Source organism: Crinia signifera, chromosome 6 (genome assembly GCF_055691185.1).
Source record: "Crinia signifera chromosome 6, ASM5569118v1, whole genome shotgun sequence".
Taxonomy (NCBI): domain Eukaryota; kingdom Metazoa; phylum Chordata; class Amphibia; order Anura; family Myobatrachidae; genus Crinia; species Crinia signifera.
The window spans coordinates 133,514,894-133,530,932 of record NC_139222.1 but is presented as its reverse complement, the minus strand read 5'-3'; the positions used below and the strand labels follow the sequence as shown (position 1 = coordinate 133,530,932).

Genomic DNA, 16,039 nt, shown 5'->3' with positions numbered 1-16,039 from the left:
AGAGTGATGCAAGTTGATTAATAATGGTAATTGATCCATCCTGAACACAGTGGCAATAACTTGGCAAGCAACTCTACTGTTTGAAAATAAAACATTAAAATTCAGAAATGACACACCCTATGAATCGCATATATAAGGCATAAAAACTGTTCACTTATTACACTTTCCACGGGAGCTGCTTTTTTTTCATCTGGAAAGGTTGTCAATTTGCTTTAAAATCATGTCTTACTCTTTCAGACAGCCATCACGGTCAGGAGGCTCTGTCTCAGGAGGCTATGGTGGAGGAGCTGGTGGTTTTGGTCAAGGTGGAGGAGCTAGTGGGGCAGGCTATGGAGGAGGTGCTGGTGGTGGTGCTTGTGCATATGGTGGTGCTGCTGGTGGATATGGTGGTCATGCTGGTGGTTATGGTGGTGGAGCTGGTGGTTATGGTGGTGGAGCTGGTGGTCATGGTGGTGGAGCTGGCTACGGAGGAGATTTTGCTGGTGGTGCTCAACATGGAGGAGGTGACAGCCTTCTCTCTGTCAATGAGAAACAAACCATGCAAAATCTTAATGAACGCTTGGCATCCTACCTGGATAAAGTCCATGCATTGGAAAAGGCAAATGCCGACCTTGAAGCTAAGATTAAGGAATGGTATGATAAGAATAGGCCTGGTGGTGCGTCTGGAGAAAAAGGAAAAGACTACTCTAAATACTACACCATGATTGATGATCTAAAGAGTAAGGTAGGTTTAACAATATTACTTTTATTGTTACAAAAAACTGCTTATTTTATATTTTTATAATGAAACAATGACATCACCAGCATTATACCTACATCATTACTTAACAAGAAAAGCTTATAATTATTGCCAATATTAGAATATACTTGCACTCTTGTTCTGTATAACCAATAATTTCATCAGACTCGGGGTGGAAGTCCATTCCTGATTTTAATAGATTAGGGAGACTTTGACTTTAAGGATAAATCAAAAACATAAAGAAATTTTGAAAGTACACATTTTTAATGAAAACTAATGTCCTGATGTGTTCCTGGTCTATGCTGTCATTGTCTAAATTTACTTAATTCTAAAACTGACAAAGTCATTTGCTAAAAATGCCATTTAATAAGCATACAAAGGGACATATTACTAATCATCAGATTTTGTACACAATAATTAGATTGTTGTATTTCCTCTGTTGGTGGCAGTAACAAATGAACATTTCCCTGAATGTACTGAAATTCATATGCAGGAACAGCAGCTCAGAAAGCAATAATGGTTCTTGTGTAGTTTCACGGCGCCAGCATGGCGCCGTGCTACTTCCGGGTTCTACGCTCGCCAAACTATCTAAAATAAAGTAATTTAACTCCATGCCTACGTGGATAGTTCATACCCCCACTATCCACGTTGGCATGGAGATGATTTTAGATAGCGTGGCGAGCATAGCGAGCCACCGAGCCCGCAGCGGGGGCGAGCGAAGCGAGTGAAACTACACATGTACCGCAATAATCTTATGGAGCCTACACACAGGGTGATTTCAGGACATCTTCTAAGCGCTCTTACTAGATCACTTAGAAAATGCCCCTACATCGCTCTGTGTGTACAGGCCATAGCGATAGCAGTGCTGGAAAAATCTAGTCAATTGCTGGGCAGTGCTAGTGTTCTCACCGGAGAACACTGACTCTGACAGATCGCTTATCACACAGCGCTGACACATTGCTGTGTACTGAGAAATCTAGCATAGCTTAGAATGCGCAGCATATTGGCCAGTGTTTAGGCCCCATTACTTTTCGGAATCAGGATCAGAATCAGCTTCTTTGGCCAGGTATACTTGCGTATACTAGGAATTTAATTTTAACAGCCAGATTAGGGACAGTTCAACAGTGATGGTACAATATCCAAACACATGACTAGGCTAGATGTGCCTTGGGGGATAAAAGACACAGGGGACATATATTCACTGAGCTGCACAGCGCCTAGGCAGCTATCGGTGGTGCCACTGGTCACTGCACCAGCCAGATAGGTGACAGTACAAGCAGAGACAGTACAGTTATCACACAGGGAACATATACCCGCCGAACTGCACAGCACCTATACAGCAAACAGCGGTGCCACTGGTCGTTGCAGCAGCCAGGTACTGTAGGTAACAATACAAGCAGAGACAGTACAATTATTACACAGGGAACATATACTTGCAGAGCTGCATGGCACCTAGGCAGCCATCAGCAGCGCCACTGATTGCCACAGCAGCCAGGTAGGTAACAATACAAGCAGAGACAGTACAGTTATCACACAGGGTACATATACTCGCTGGGCTGCCTTGTGCCTAGGCAGCCTAGGCATGGGCTGGGACCATTGTGCACATATGCAGTAGCTCATAGGTTGCTATAAGATAACACAATCTGAAGGCAGTGTTATCTGTCATAGCCAAACTCCTGAATGTCTGGCATTGCAGAACTTGGTAGATCTGACAGTTTTGCAGCTCCTATAGAAACCTTATAGTGGTCGCTGTTGAAAATGGAAAGACGGAGCTAATATCAGAGATATCTGCTGTGGTTCCTTCTTGTAGGATCCTTACAATTTGTGGGAGAATGGGTTTTTTGGGGAATCTGTGATAAATATTCAATTATAAATATGGCCAAAAGAGTAGAACAGTTGAGAGTATGATATGTTTTTTTACATGACTTTATGCCATGAAACAAATTTCCATTAAAAACTGCTTTTTTAAGAATAATGATGTGTTAAATGAAAACTGTAAATATATGATTTGGAGTTTTGTAGTTAATGTAAAGTATTTTTGTGACTCACTAAATTGAAAACTCTTGGCATGTAAAGAAGCTTTGTCATTGGACCCATCATTCTATTTCAATACATATGTAAAAACAACTGTAATCAGAGGCATACTGTAACTCTGGGAGGCAATGGAATCATCTACTGCCGGGCTCCTGCTTCCAAGGGGGCACCTCTCCTCTCCTGCAAGTTTGATCAGTTCATTGAAAGCCATCAATATCGCTTTTGTGACTGACTTCCCCTCCTAGCAGGACTATAGACGTTACACTCACTTTATTTTCAACATAATATACATAACATACATACATACATACATACATACATACATACATACATACATACATACATACATACATTTATATATATATATTTATATTAGGTTCTGTGTGTGGGGGAGGGGCCTCAATATTTCTCTTGCCTCCGGGCAACTGGGATGAATTTACACCACTGTCTGTAATGGTAACATGTTTCCCACAGATTATTACAGCTACAACTGACAATGCAAGCATAGTATTGCAGATTGACAATGCCAGGCTGGCAGCTGATGATTTCAAGATGAAGTAAGTTTGATTTTGTGGCTGTTACATTTACAATATTGATTGTTAGTCTGTGGTATATGTCGGTATCACACTAATACCAAGGATGAATCTGAGGCAATGGTTACACCTTAGAACACTACAGTGATTATGAAATGTCAATGTGTAAGATGGTAATTAATGGGTTTAGCTTAAATCATTTTCGATGTGTCAGCACTACAGCAATTCACACTTGTCAGCCTCCTGGCCTGCTGTCCATATACTTCTTGTCAGCCGTCATAATGTCTTATTTAACCCTTAAAGTGAAAAGAACACATTTAATAATACCAAAATTATTAACAGGATGATAAGCTTTTATCATGGTATACTGTGAATGGAAATTAAACTTATTGCCAGATACACAGTTACTGTATAGGAACCTGAATGATGTAAATGATCAATCTGTATACTCTATAAGAAGACCTAACAGACCTTCTCAGCAATATAATTTAAAATATCACCCAGTGTGTATGGTATGAAAGAAGAATGATGCACACTCCTTGGGTTGTTAATGACCCCCCTCCCCACGGTCATTTCTGAGATGTCTGGGTCTCAATCAGTCCTGTGACTTTGGATGCTAACACTGAGGGACACTGGGAGACTCATGCGCTGTGCAGTGTTTTAGCCAGTTAGGTGCGGGCACAGATGAAAGTCACGGGCCAGTGGCATGAATATTGGTCTAAGTTCTGACTTAAGGCGCCCATAGATGGTCCGTTCCCGTTTTGTACTATGCGATGCGCGCTCCCGTGCATCACATAGTACGGTACAAAAAGTATGTGCTGCACATACTTTTTGTACTAGCTATACATCGCATCGGATGGCATTGCATGCACACTGCATGCACTAGGCATGCGATCCGATGCGATGCATGCTAATTAAGACCCAAACGGATCCGTTTAACGGACCGTGTATGGGCCCCTTTAGAATCATGCTCTCAATGAGCTTTGCAACTAGTGCCCAATTATTGCAACTTGTCTCAGAGAAACATGGTCCATCAGTATTTTCTATTACTATATTTTTACATTTCATATTAATTTGTGTACATCTGTTTATCCTGCTAGGTATGAGAGTGAGCTGGCACTCCGCCTGAGTGTAGAGGCCGATATCAATGGCCTGCGTAAGGTCTTGGAAGATCTGAAATACTCTAAGTCTGACCTGGAATCCCAGTTCCAAGGTCTAACTGAGGAAATTGCTTCCCTGAAAAAGAATCATGAGGATGTAAGCTTAAAGTACATCTCCTAACATTCCTTTGCCATTAAACTATGTATTATATTAATTAGTAAAATCTATTTTTTACTCCGTAGGAGGTTAAAGGATCCCACGGAACAGCAGTGGCCCAAGTCAATGTAGAAATGAATGCCACCCCTGGTAATGATCTGACAAAGGTTCTAAATGACATGCGGGCGCAGTACGAGGCCATGGCTGAGAAGAATCGCAAAGATGCTGAAGACCAGTTCAACAAAATGGTAAGAGGCATTGTTAGAACCTATCCTCATAGGGATGTTCTAATGTTTATAGATCATGCAAATTGTTCGCTACTTAGTCCTTGCTGTCATGACAGGATGTTAGCGTAGATTGTGATTCTATGCAGAAAGCAAAGACGGCTGTGACTGACAGCAAAAATATATGAGTGTCTGTGCTGTAGTTACAAATACACACTGCCTACATCTTTAATTGATACCTACTAAAATTGTATTTTTTGTCTCAAAGAGTGAAGGTTTGAAAAAAGAAATATCAACCGCCGCGGTTCAAACCCAGAGCAGCAAGAGTGAATCGTCCGACCTGAAGAAGTCACTTCAAGCCTTAGAGATTGAGCTTCAGTCCCAGCTTGCCATGGTAAATAGCTAAATGCAATTCTTAATTTAAGAAGCTTTTCATCCTCTGAGTAACTTTCCATTTATTGGACTGTACAAGTTATCCTACAACTTTTACTGTGACTTTCCAGTTTCTTGAGTTTTCTTGAGTTTCCATGTTATCATTTATATTGCAGGCAAAATAGTTTTTTGCTCTGGCATAAAAAAGTATTCTATACTCAGGACACAGTTGTTTCCAATTTGCGGAGCACGCCATAAGCATTGTATCCTTGGGTAATTTAAGTACTCTGCTTTATTATATAAAGACATGCAGTAGCTAAAACCCAGCAGACAGATGTAATAACAATAATGTAAAGTGTGTTGTAAAAGTTGGATCAAGTACAAATTATTCAATTATGATTATCTGAAGATGGAAAATCCCTGTTTTGGTGCTGTTGACCATGGAATAAATCCACATGGTTAAGTCTGATGCTCTCTTGTTGACAGAAAAAATCCCTAGAAGACACATTGGCACAGACAGAAGGACGTTTCTGTCAGCAGCTTGCACAGATCCAAGCTCAAATTTCTGGCCTTGAGGAACAATTGCAAGAGATTAAAATGGATATAGAGTGCCAGACCGAGGAATACGAAGAGCTGCTGGACATAAAGACTAGATTAGAGGCAGAGATTGAGACATATCGTAAACTTCTAGAGGGAGAAAGGTAATAATAATTATCAAATTACTTTTATGCTGCGTGTGTTTTTTAAACTGCCTATAATAACTGTCCTTCATTAATTTCAGTGGTACTGGACAAAGTGGCTCCGGGAAAGATTCAGGAGCAGGAGCAGGAGCAGGATCAGGACAAAAGGTCACTGGATCTGGAAGTGACTCAGGAGCCAAAAAAGGTAATAATTTTCTATGGCCCTTAAAGTGTTTACATTGTAACATGTTTTCCTAAGACTGGCATTACTCCAGACAATGGCTTACTTATGTATATCAAACTGGCATGCATAAGCAAATTATATATATATATATATATATATATATATATATATATATATATATATATATATATATATATATATAGTATTACTATTAGTATACTGCTACCTGCCAACTAGAGCAAAGTTGTTGTTGTTTTTTTAATCAATGATTAATCCTAAAAAAATTCAGGACACTCATGACTTACTCGATTTCAAACCTATAAATAGAAGTGGCTACAGATTGCCAAAGCTGAGTATTGGCAGAGTGCATAAAACATTTGTAATCCTTGAGTCAGATGCATTATGAAGAAAACATGTGCTTGTTATTGGTTGCCATATTTTTTCCATTATCAACTGTCAGTTAAAAGTGAATATTCTATACCTGCTGCTATACTCTGACACGGGGAATAGCGGTGGGTGCCTATTCAATGCTGTCTTTCCTGACTGCATTAAAGAGGCAGATCAACAGAATGGGCCAACTTTAAAAGCTGCCGGGTATGTTTTGCCGACAACGGCAGTGAATTGTCGCGATCTCGATAATCCACGGCTGTGTATGCAGACACGCCCACTTTTTGCTGATCGGCAGGCAAAACATTGAATCCCACCTGGCAATTTGCGGTCAAGCAAAACAAAAACGGGCCAGGGTCACGGCTGTTCAGACGTACCGACAGTGGTGACCTGGGATTTAATACCCCCTTATTGTTCAAGCTTAGGTATACAAACAGTTTATTCACTCATGGCATACAGTATATGTAGTATACAGTAAAGTATAACACATCAAAATATGTTTTGCCTGTAAGAAAATGTATTAGCTACTAGATAATGTAATACAAAAATAAAGAGTTTTTATATGAAATAGTGGCCTATATAAATAAGGGGAATGGACTAGGTCAGGGATGGTTAACCTCTGGCTGCCAGCTCTTGTTGAACTACACATCCCAGCATGCCCTGCAATAGTTTTGCTATTTGGCTATGCTATAACTGTTGCAGGGCAAACTGGGATGTGTAATTCAACAACAGCTTGGAGCCAAAAGATTCCCCATCCCTGGATTAGGCTGTCCTCAGTTTTATTTTGGAATGTTAGTGGTATGCACTGCACATGAATGATATATTCTTGTCTTCTTTAAGCATCTGTAAGGACACAGAGAGTGACAAAATATATTGAGACAATTGTGGATGGAAAAGTTGTTGGAAAACGAGAAGTTGTGGAAGAAGTACCAATTCCAAACTAATCACTCACATCACCAGAAATACTGTCAACTCAACCAAAATGGAAACCGACTTGGTTCACTAAGAAATCTTTTATAGCTATTCTACTTCTTGTATGGCACTATATCAAACTGGAGGGTAAATACATTGTGCAGATCAAATGTTACCAGTGCATCCTTTAACATCTTGATGGAAACATTGTTATATTCTCTGTAATACTGGTTTGTAGCTGACTCCTATACATGTCAGTGTCTGATAGTTCAGTAGCTCCCTTGATCTTACACCCTGTGTCTCTCTCCATTATTATGGACACCTTCAGCATACTTTCTATTGCTTTGCATGTTTACAAAATAAACAATCTCTTATGCAAGTTACAACTGGTCATTGTTTATTGGCACTATCGGTATATAGGTGTACACAAGGACGATGTGTTATGTTTACTGCTGTTGACAGAAGGCAGCAAACTTAATGATTGGAGATTGTTCCAATTTCTTCCCTACACTCCAAAATTGACAAATTAAAAGGGCATGGTCGTGCCCTTATATCAATGCTGAATCGAACAAATGGAATTCTGCCATAGGTAACTTCTGAGATGGGGCATGGTGTTTGAGGGGCTACACATCAAAAGTGATTTAACAGGGTGCAGGGGACTGTATAGGTGGTGACAAACAGGGAGCAGGCAATTGTATAAGTAGTGACAAGCAGGGTCTGTGGGGAGTGTGACATGCAGGGTGTAGTGAATGTGGGGCAGTGAAACCGAGAGTGCAGTGGCCTGTATAGGTGGTGACACACAGGGTGTAGGGGGTGACACACAGGGTGCAGGGGACTATATATGTGGTGACGCACAAGGTGCAGGGAACTGTAGAGGGGTGACATACAGGTTGCAGTGGACTGTAGGGTGACATGCAGGGTCTGTGGGGGTCGTGACACACAGGGTGCAGGGGACTGTAGGGGGGTGACACACAGGGTGCAGTAGACTGTATAGGTGGTGACACACAGGGTGTAAGGGGGTGACACACAGGGTGCAGGAGACTGTAGGGGGTGACACACAGGTTCTGTGGGAGAGTGACACACAGGGTGCAGGGGACTATATACGTGGTGACACACAAGGTGCACAGAACTGTAGAGAGGTAACATACAGGTTGAAGTGGACTGTAGGGTGACATGCAGGATCTGTGGGTGTCGTGACACACAGGGTGCAGGGGACTGTAGGGGGGTGAAACACAGGGTGCAGTGGACTGTATAGGTGGTGACACACAGAGTGTAAGGGGGTACGCACAGGGTGCAGGGGAATGTAGGGGGTGACACAAAGGTTCTGTGGGGGTGTGACATACAGGGTGCAGGGGACTATATACGTGGTGACACACAAGGTGCAGGGAACTGTAGAGGGGTGACATACAGGCTGCAGTGGACTGTAGGGTGACATGCAGGGTCTGTGGGGGTGTGACACACAGGGTGCAGGGGAATGTAGGGGGGTGACACACAGGGTGCAGGGGACTGTAGGGGTGACACACAGGGTGCATGAGACTGTATAGGTAATGACACTCAGGGTCTGTGAGGGGTGGTGACACACAGGGTGCAGGGGACTGTATAGGTGGTAACACACAGGGTGCAGTGTACTGTAGAGGGGTGACACCCAGGGTGCGCGGGACTGAATGGTGGTGACAGACAGGGTGCAGGGGACTGTATGAAACAGGGTGTAGGGGACTGTAGGGAGTGACACACAAGGTGCAGGGGACTGTAGGAATGTAGAAGGGGGGACACACAGGGTGCAGGGGACTATAAGGGTGGTGACACATAGTGCAGGGGATTGTAAGGGGTTGACACACAGGGTGCATGGGGACTGTAGGGGGTGACATGCAAGGTCTGTGGGGGGGGGGGTGACATGCAGGGAACTGTGAATTTTTTAGTCTAATTCCATTTTTATCTCCTGCACCATGAGTTACCTACAGTCTTCTGCGCACTATGTGTTGCTGCCCCCCACTGTAGTCACTACATCCTGTGTGTCACCCCCTTAGGTCCCATTTTCTCTGTGTTGGCCCATTATAGTTCCCTATTTAATTATAATTCCAACTGAATCATAATCCCAGTAAAATATGAAGAATAAAGAAAAAAAAAAAATGGGAATTTATATGTTGATATTTTTCAGGTTTTTTTTAAGGCAACAAAGTAGTTTGACCTAAGTTAAAAGTATAAACAAGTCTGTTTGGTAAATAAAAATATTTTTTGCATTTTGCACAAAACAGTGATATTATGCGAACATTTTCAATAAACATTTAAAAAATCCAATGTTTATTCTTACAGTGAAATTTTACATTTCGGAGTTAAAAAAATTAATTGAAAAAAGCAATGAAATTCCATAGACAAAAAACCTTACAGTTTCACATGTCCCATTAAGGATTCTTACACATGATCTGACATTTCAGAAAACTGCTGTGTTCTCCCATCTGTGCCAGTCTGTACTAATTTATCTGTGCCTTGTCCATAACACCAATTTCTTCTCTCTGCACTGCTCAATGTTTCCCTCTTCAAAGTCACTCTGCCTCCTCCCATACATGCCACACTGTCTTCTCTCCCATCTGCACCAGTTTTCTACCCATCTGTGCCAGTGTTTTCAACCCATCTGCATTGTTGCCCCTCATCAGCACCACTCCGTCTCCCTTCCCATATTTGCTGCATAATGGCCTCCCTATCCTCACCACTCTTACCCCATTCATGTATCTGACAGTGCCAACATCCTGATGGTATTGGGGTCACTGTTAGGGTTATGTCCCAGGGTGGGATGGGGGTGGTTAGCCCTTGCCACCACTCACAGGATTAGGCCGAGCTGCCACCCACCCAGGGTAGGTTAAAATACTTACCCCCTTGGTTGTTGGGACTGTATTCCTATCATCAGTGCTGCTCTGCCTCCTCATCCATGCCACTGTTTTTTTCCGTTTCAACTGCTCTCACCCATCTCCTTCTTTGCTGCTCTGTCACCCTCATCCACATGGCACTGTCCACCCATCTACACCGCTCTACCACTCTACCCACCATCTGTGACAATGTCTTTCCCCATCTGTGCTACTTTATTTACCCCATCTGCACCATTTACTTTCCCCACCTGAGTCACTCTGTCTGCTCCCCCCAAACTGCATCACTCTGTCTTACCTCCCCTATATGCATCACTGTTTTCTATCCATCTGTCTTGTTTTGTTCCCCCATCAGTAGTGCATAGTCTTTCCCCTATCCATACATTTCTGTTCCCCAATCCACACTGCTCTGTCTCCTTACTCCAACCAACACCACTCTTACCTCATCCGAGCAGCTGTCTTCTGCTAAGACCTTCAGTTGCATAGATTGCATCAGTGCATTAGCAGCTCCACCATTTTGTGAGTGACAGCAATCTCACTCTGTGAGAGTACTATATCTGCACTCACCCACAGACTGTGATGGCATGCCATATCTGTATTGCGCAAGGAACACATCCATTAAGGCGCAAGCCTTAATGATTGGAATTTCATTGCTTTTTGGAGTTTGATTGGAGGAGTTACAAGATGTTTCTAAAATGTCAGATCATGTGTAAGAATCCTTAATGGGACATGTGAAACCGTAAGGTATTCTGTCTATGGAATATACAGTATATATGACTGACAAATATATTCTATACAGTACAAAATGGTGGTGCTAATTATGGTGGCGCTAATTAAATAATGGTAACACCTGAGGGCCAGCTGTATCAAGCTTCAAAAAGTCATAAAATGGAGGGTGCTAAATACCCAGCCAATCAGCTCCATGTTACAGGCTGGGTTTGAAAAATGACAGGTAGGAGCTGATTGGCTGGTTGATTATTATCCTCCACTTTATCTCTTTTTTATCTGGCCCTTTAAGGGAGAAGATGTCTAATTGTGCAAAAAGGGTTTATATAATATCCCAATTTATCAACTGAATGGAAATCAGGGGTACACTTGTAAAGGACCAGTCTGTCAAGTGGGCCTGATGCCTATTATTTTATCCAATACTGAAAGTATTTTCTGCCACAATATAAACAAACGGTATGCTTGAAGGTTCACCTACAATTATGTACTTAAGATATTAAGAAACTGCCAAATGCAACAGAATGGTGAAGATTATATGCAGGGCCGGGGATAGGGTGTTCAGCACCCCCTTGATTTGTGGGTGATAGGCAGTGGGTGAAAGGAAGATAGTGACTGGGATAGGCAGTGGGTGACAGGTAGAGTGTGACAGGACAGAGAGTGTTATGAAGTGAGGATGACAGGGGAGACAGTGGGTGACAGGAGAGATGAAGATGGGGTGATGCAGTGGGAAGAGTGGTGGGCACAGAGGAAGAAAAAGATGCTGCTGCAAACATAGGATGTGCGGAATGGCTGGTGCTGAGAAAGAGAAGAGAGATAAATGCACACGTGATGGGTAGAAAGGCTGGTGCAGAGGAAGGGAAGATAGGCGATTGCAGACAGAGCGTGCACAAGAGGCTGACACTATTCAGCCAAAGTCCCCATGGTACAGAGTGTACAGTATATGCAGGGCCGGTGCAAAGTTTCTAGGCACCCTAGGGAAAGCTACACAATACCATCCCCGCATCTCCAAACACCCTCCGACCTGCCACTCACATGCATAATTCACTTCTTTAAATATTACTATATTAATTTTTAGGTTTTTTTTAGAGCATAAAATAGGATTCCATCTAGCGGGGTACTGGCATCTATATTCTAACTGCTGGCATCCTGTCATCTGGTCATCCGTATGTATCCCATATAAAAGTGGTTCCCAAATTGTGCACCTAGGCTCCCTGGGGTGCCTCGGAGCACATGCAGGGGTGCCTCGGTTTGGTTGTCCAGAACCGATTCAAAATATTTATGGTCAATGTAATAGGCAAAATCAGTGCTTATGGCTTCCAGTTTTTAAAAATGTAGATAAACAGAAGTGAATTCTGTCCCTCAACACATAACCTAAAGATGACATATAAGCACAACTTATTTAATTTAATATTGTTTTCTGAAATTCTCGGTAGCAAACTTTGCACCTAGGGGTGCCGTGACAAATATTCTGATAATCTAGTGTGCCGTGATGCACAAAAGTTTGGGAACCACTGCCATATAACATAGTTATCCAATAATTTTAATTTATAATAAGGGGGATGGGTAATATGAAATATTATATGAAATATGAATATATGAAATATGTGAGATGTGACTGCAGAGAGGGGTGTTTGTGAAAGTGTCAATGTGCAGGGAGTTGGCTGGCAGCCATGCTGGGCAACAATATGCTGGGTATTATAGGGAGATGGGTGCCGCACTTTCCATTAAGCAGAGCCAGGGTCAATGTGAGGGTGTTCAGTGCCTCCCTACAAACTATAAATTTGTGTCTTACCTCCCATACCTTACAGAGGAACATTGCACGATAAAGGTGCACACCACTATATAAGGCCACACAATAATACCCCCAGTTCAAACTATGCCAGAGAGTAGAACAATGCCATTCAGGGTCATAGTCACGTTACAACGCATGCAGTAACCAATAGTCATGTTACACCGCAAGCAGTGAACCATTACACGTTACACCCAGTGACCATTGCATAACTAGAACTTCACAGGCTCATAGCAAAATATTAAAAGCCCCTCCCCCTTGTAACAAAGAGACTATAGGAGAAGTATGAGAGAGACAAAGAGGGTGGCAGAGGGTATGAGAAAGGGTGTCAGGGAAACAGAAAGATGTGAATTATACTCACTGATAATTCCTTTTCTTCCGAGAGATCCCATGGCAGCCAAGACACTGGGATATTCCCCTCCTCCTCCTAGTTTAGACAGGACTTTTTTTCTGTGACCACCCACCTTTGGTATAATAGCCTCCTCCCTCTCCCACATGTATTTCAAATGTCTCCATATTGAAGTTCCCTAAAAAACACAAACACATAAGGGAGGGAAACAAATGACTGCCATGGGATCTCTAGGAAGAAAAGGAATTATCAGTGGGTACAGTATAATTCACATCTTTCTTCTACGATTCCCATGGGAGCCATGACACTGGGACATACCCAAACATAGAACAAAAGGGAGGGAGACCATAATATATGCAACTAAAATGTATTCACATAGAGGATTATTTTCCTGACAGAGTTTCTTGGAGAACATGATTCCCAAAGTGGGCAGACAATACATTTAGTGCATAATGGTTAGAGAATGTATGAATTGAAGACCACATAGTTGCCTGGCAAATTTCAGTCACCAATCCTTTGACCCTTGTAACCCAGGAAGTGGATACTGACCGAGTTGAATGGGCCTTCTCTATTGGAGGTCTCATCTTGTCTTCCTGATTGTAACATAAAAAAATGGTGTCTCTAATTCACCGATAAATAGTTTGTTTTGCCGGAGCTAGACCTTTTCTTGCTCCTTCTGGTATTATAAAAAGATGCTTTGTATTTCGTAAGGCACTAGTTCTTTCTAAGTATATGGATATAGTCAGTACCAGGTCCAACATGTGCCAAGACCTCTGCTCATCATTTTCTGGTTTTGGATAGAAAGTCAGCAATGTAATCTCGTGGTTGAAATGAAAGGCAGAAGTCCCTTTCGGTAGAAAATCTGTATGAGTTCTCAGGACTACTCAATCCGGAAAGAAAACCAGATAAGACTCCTCTATCCAAAGGACCTGCATTTCACTCACTCTCCTGGCTGACTTGATCACCACCTGAAAAACTACCTTCCATGTAAGAAGCCTAAGTGCAATGTCTGTCAGGGGTTCAAAAGGGCGCTTTGACAGGACAGTCAGTACCATATTCAGGTCCCATGGTGCCACTGAGAACTTCAAAGGTGGATACATTCTCTTCATAGTTCTACCAAATCTCTTGACCAGTTTTTTCTTCCACCAATCTTCTATCCAACAGCACACTCAGAGCTGCAATCTGCGATTTGATGGTAGCCGCTGCTAGATCCAACACGAATCCGTAGAATATTCAAAAAAGGAAAAGGGGATGACCCAGCTAATTACAGACCTGTGAGCTTAACATCAATAGTGGGTAAATTTTTTTTTTTTTTTTTTAGGGATGGATCCAAAAATATTTAGATCTCCATAGATTAATCAGTATTAACCAACATGGGTTTGTAAAAAAACGCTCATGCCAAACAGATTTAGTAGGCTTCTATGAGGATGTCAGCAACAACCTTGATATTGGAAATGCTTTAAATGTGGCCTTCCTAGATTTTGCTATGGCTTTTGATACAGTGTCTCATAAGAGTTTGATAAATAAAATGGAGGATCTGGGACTTGGGGAACAAATTTGTAGATGGGTAGGGAACTGGATGTGTAATAGAGACAGAGAGTGATTGTGAACCGAGCAGTATCAGATATGAAAACAGTACTAAGTGGAGTGCCACAGGAGTCGGTACTAGGGACCTTTTTATTTAACATATTTATTTACGACATTGAGGTGGGATTACTCAGCAATGTTTCCATCTTTGCTGATGATTCAAAACTGAGCAGAGTAATTAGAGCACCCGAGGATGTTTCCACGCATCAAAGTGACCTAAATAAATTAGATGATTGGGCAAAAAAGTGGAAAATGAGGGTCAATGTGGATAAATGCAAAGTTGTGCATCTTGGCAGACATAACCAAAGTGCTAGTTATAACCTAAGTGGGGAGGCATTGGGTAATTCAGAACTTGAAAAGGACCTAGGAGTCCATATTGATAATAAACTGGGGTGTAGTGCTCATTGGTATATAGCAACAAATAAGGCCAACAGGATACTAGCATGTATAAAAGGGGTATGGAGACTATGGGCTCATTTATGCCCCTGTACAAAGCATTGGTTAGACCGCATCTGGAATACGGAGTGCAATTCTGGGCCCCGCACTATAGAAAGGACATCATAGAACTGGAAAAAATCCAGAGAAGAGCGACAAAGCTGATAACGGGAATGGAGAATTTAAGCTATGAGGACAGATTGAACAAATTGGGATTGTTTACTCTAGAGAAGAGACGTTGCTCCTCCTCCCATATTAAACTCGAGGAGAATCTCATTCATTGGCAGCGTGCAGGCCACCCTCTAGTGGCTGCCTAATGGTGGCGCCGGCCCTGAGTCTTACATATTTATTAATACATACATGCATGCATACATACATACACACACACACACACACACACACACACACTATACTCTGTGTCTGGTGGATACAGTATATGAAAGTACACAGCACATACCACATTTTGATCTGTGGAGCTTTACAAAGTCACATTTTCACATAAAATACACAATGAGATAACAACCCTCCCAGAAAACAAAACACATTGAGTTATACATACAGAGGTCATATGCAGTGTCCACTGTCAGCCAGGACATTTCCCCAGCTATACCTGTACCTGGCAGTCAGGATCTTGACCAATCTAATCTAATCTGCCCCAGCTTTCATCAACACAGTGGCCACATCAACTCCAGCTCTCACTTATAGAATACTACCCCCATCAGTTCCAGCTCTTATCAAGAGAGTACTCTTCATATCCTGCAAAGCTCTCACACATTGAGTACTTCCATATTAATATTAATCTATATAATAAGTTGAAGAGTCTGTGTGCGTGTGTGTGTGTGTGCGTGTCCGTTGCATTGCGGGCACACCGTGGCACTCAGAGCTGCCAAATTTGGCAACAAGGTACCTCTGGACCTGGTGGTGTGCACCTCGAAGCCGTTTTTGGGAAATTTCACTTAGAAATTTAAAA

The 16,039-nt window shown here is 42.2% G+C and overlaps 1 protein-coding gene across 2 annotated transcripts; it reads left to right on the top strand.

Moving 5' to 3' along the window:
• The first annotated feature begins 220 nt into the window (after positions 1 to 220).
• LOC146007081 (keratin, type I cytoskeletal 47 kDa-like) lies at positions 221 to 7,646 on the top strand. 2 transcript variants are annotated; one of them, XM_083145463.1, is made up of 8 exons: positions 221 to 724; positions 3,248 to 3,330; positions 4,407 to 4,563; positions 4,650 to 4,811; positions 5,056 to 5,181; positions 5,646 to 5,858; positions 6,014 to 6,044; positions 7,251 to 7,646. In XM_083145463.1, the coding sequence occupies exons 1-8, from the start codon at positions 221 to 223 to the stop codon at positions 7,352 to 7,354; spliced, it is 1,380 nt and encodes a 459-aa protein (XP_083001589.1). In that variant the 3' UTR covers positions 7,355 to 7,646. The 2 variants fall into 2 exon arrangements, with proteins under 2 accessions (XP_083001589.1, XP_083001588.1); XM_083145462.1 differs by having other exon boundaries at positions 5,646 to 5,860; positions 5,941 to 6,044.
• The last annotated feature ends 8,393 nt before the right edge of the window (positions 7,647 to 16,039 follow it).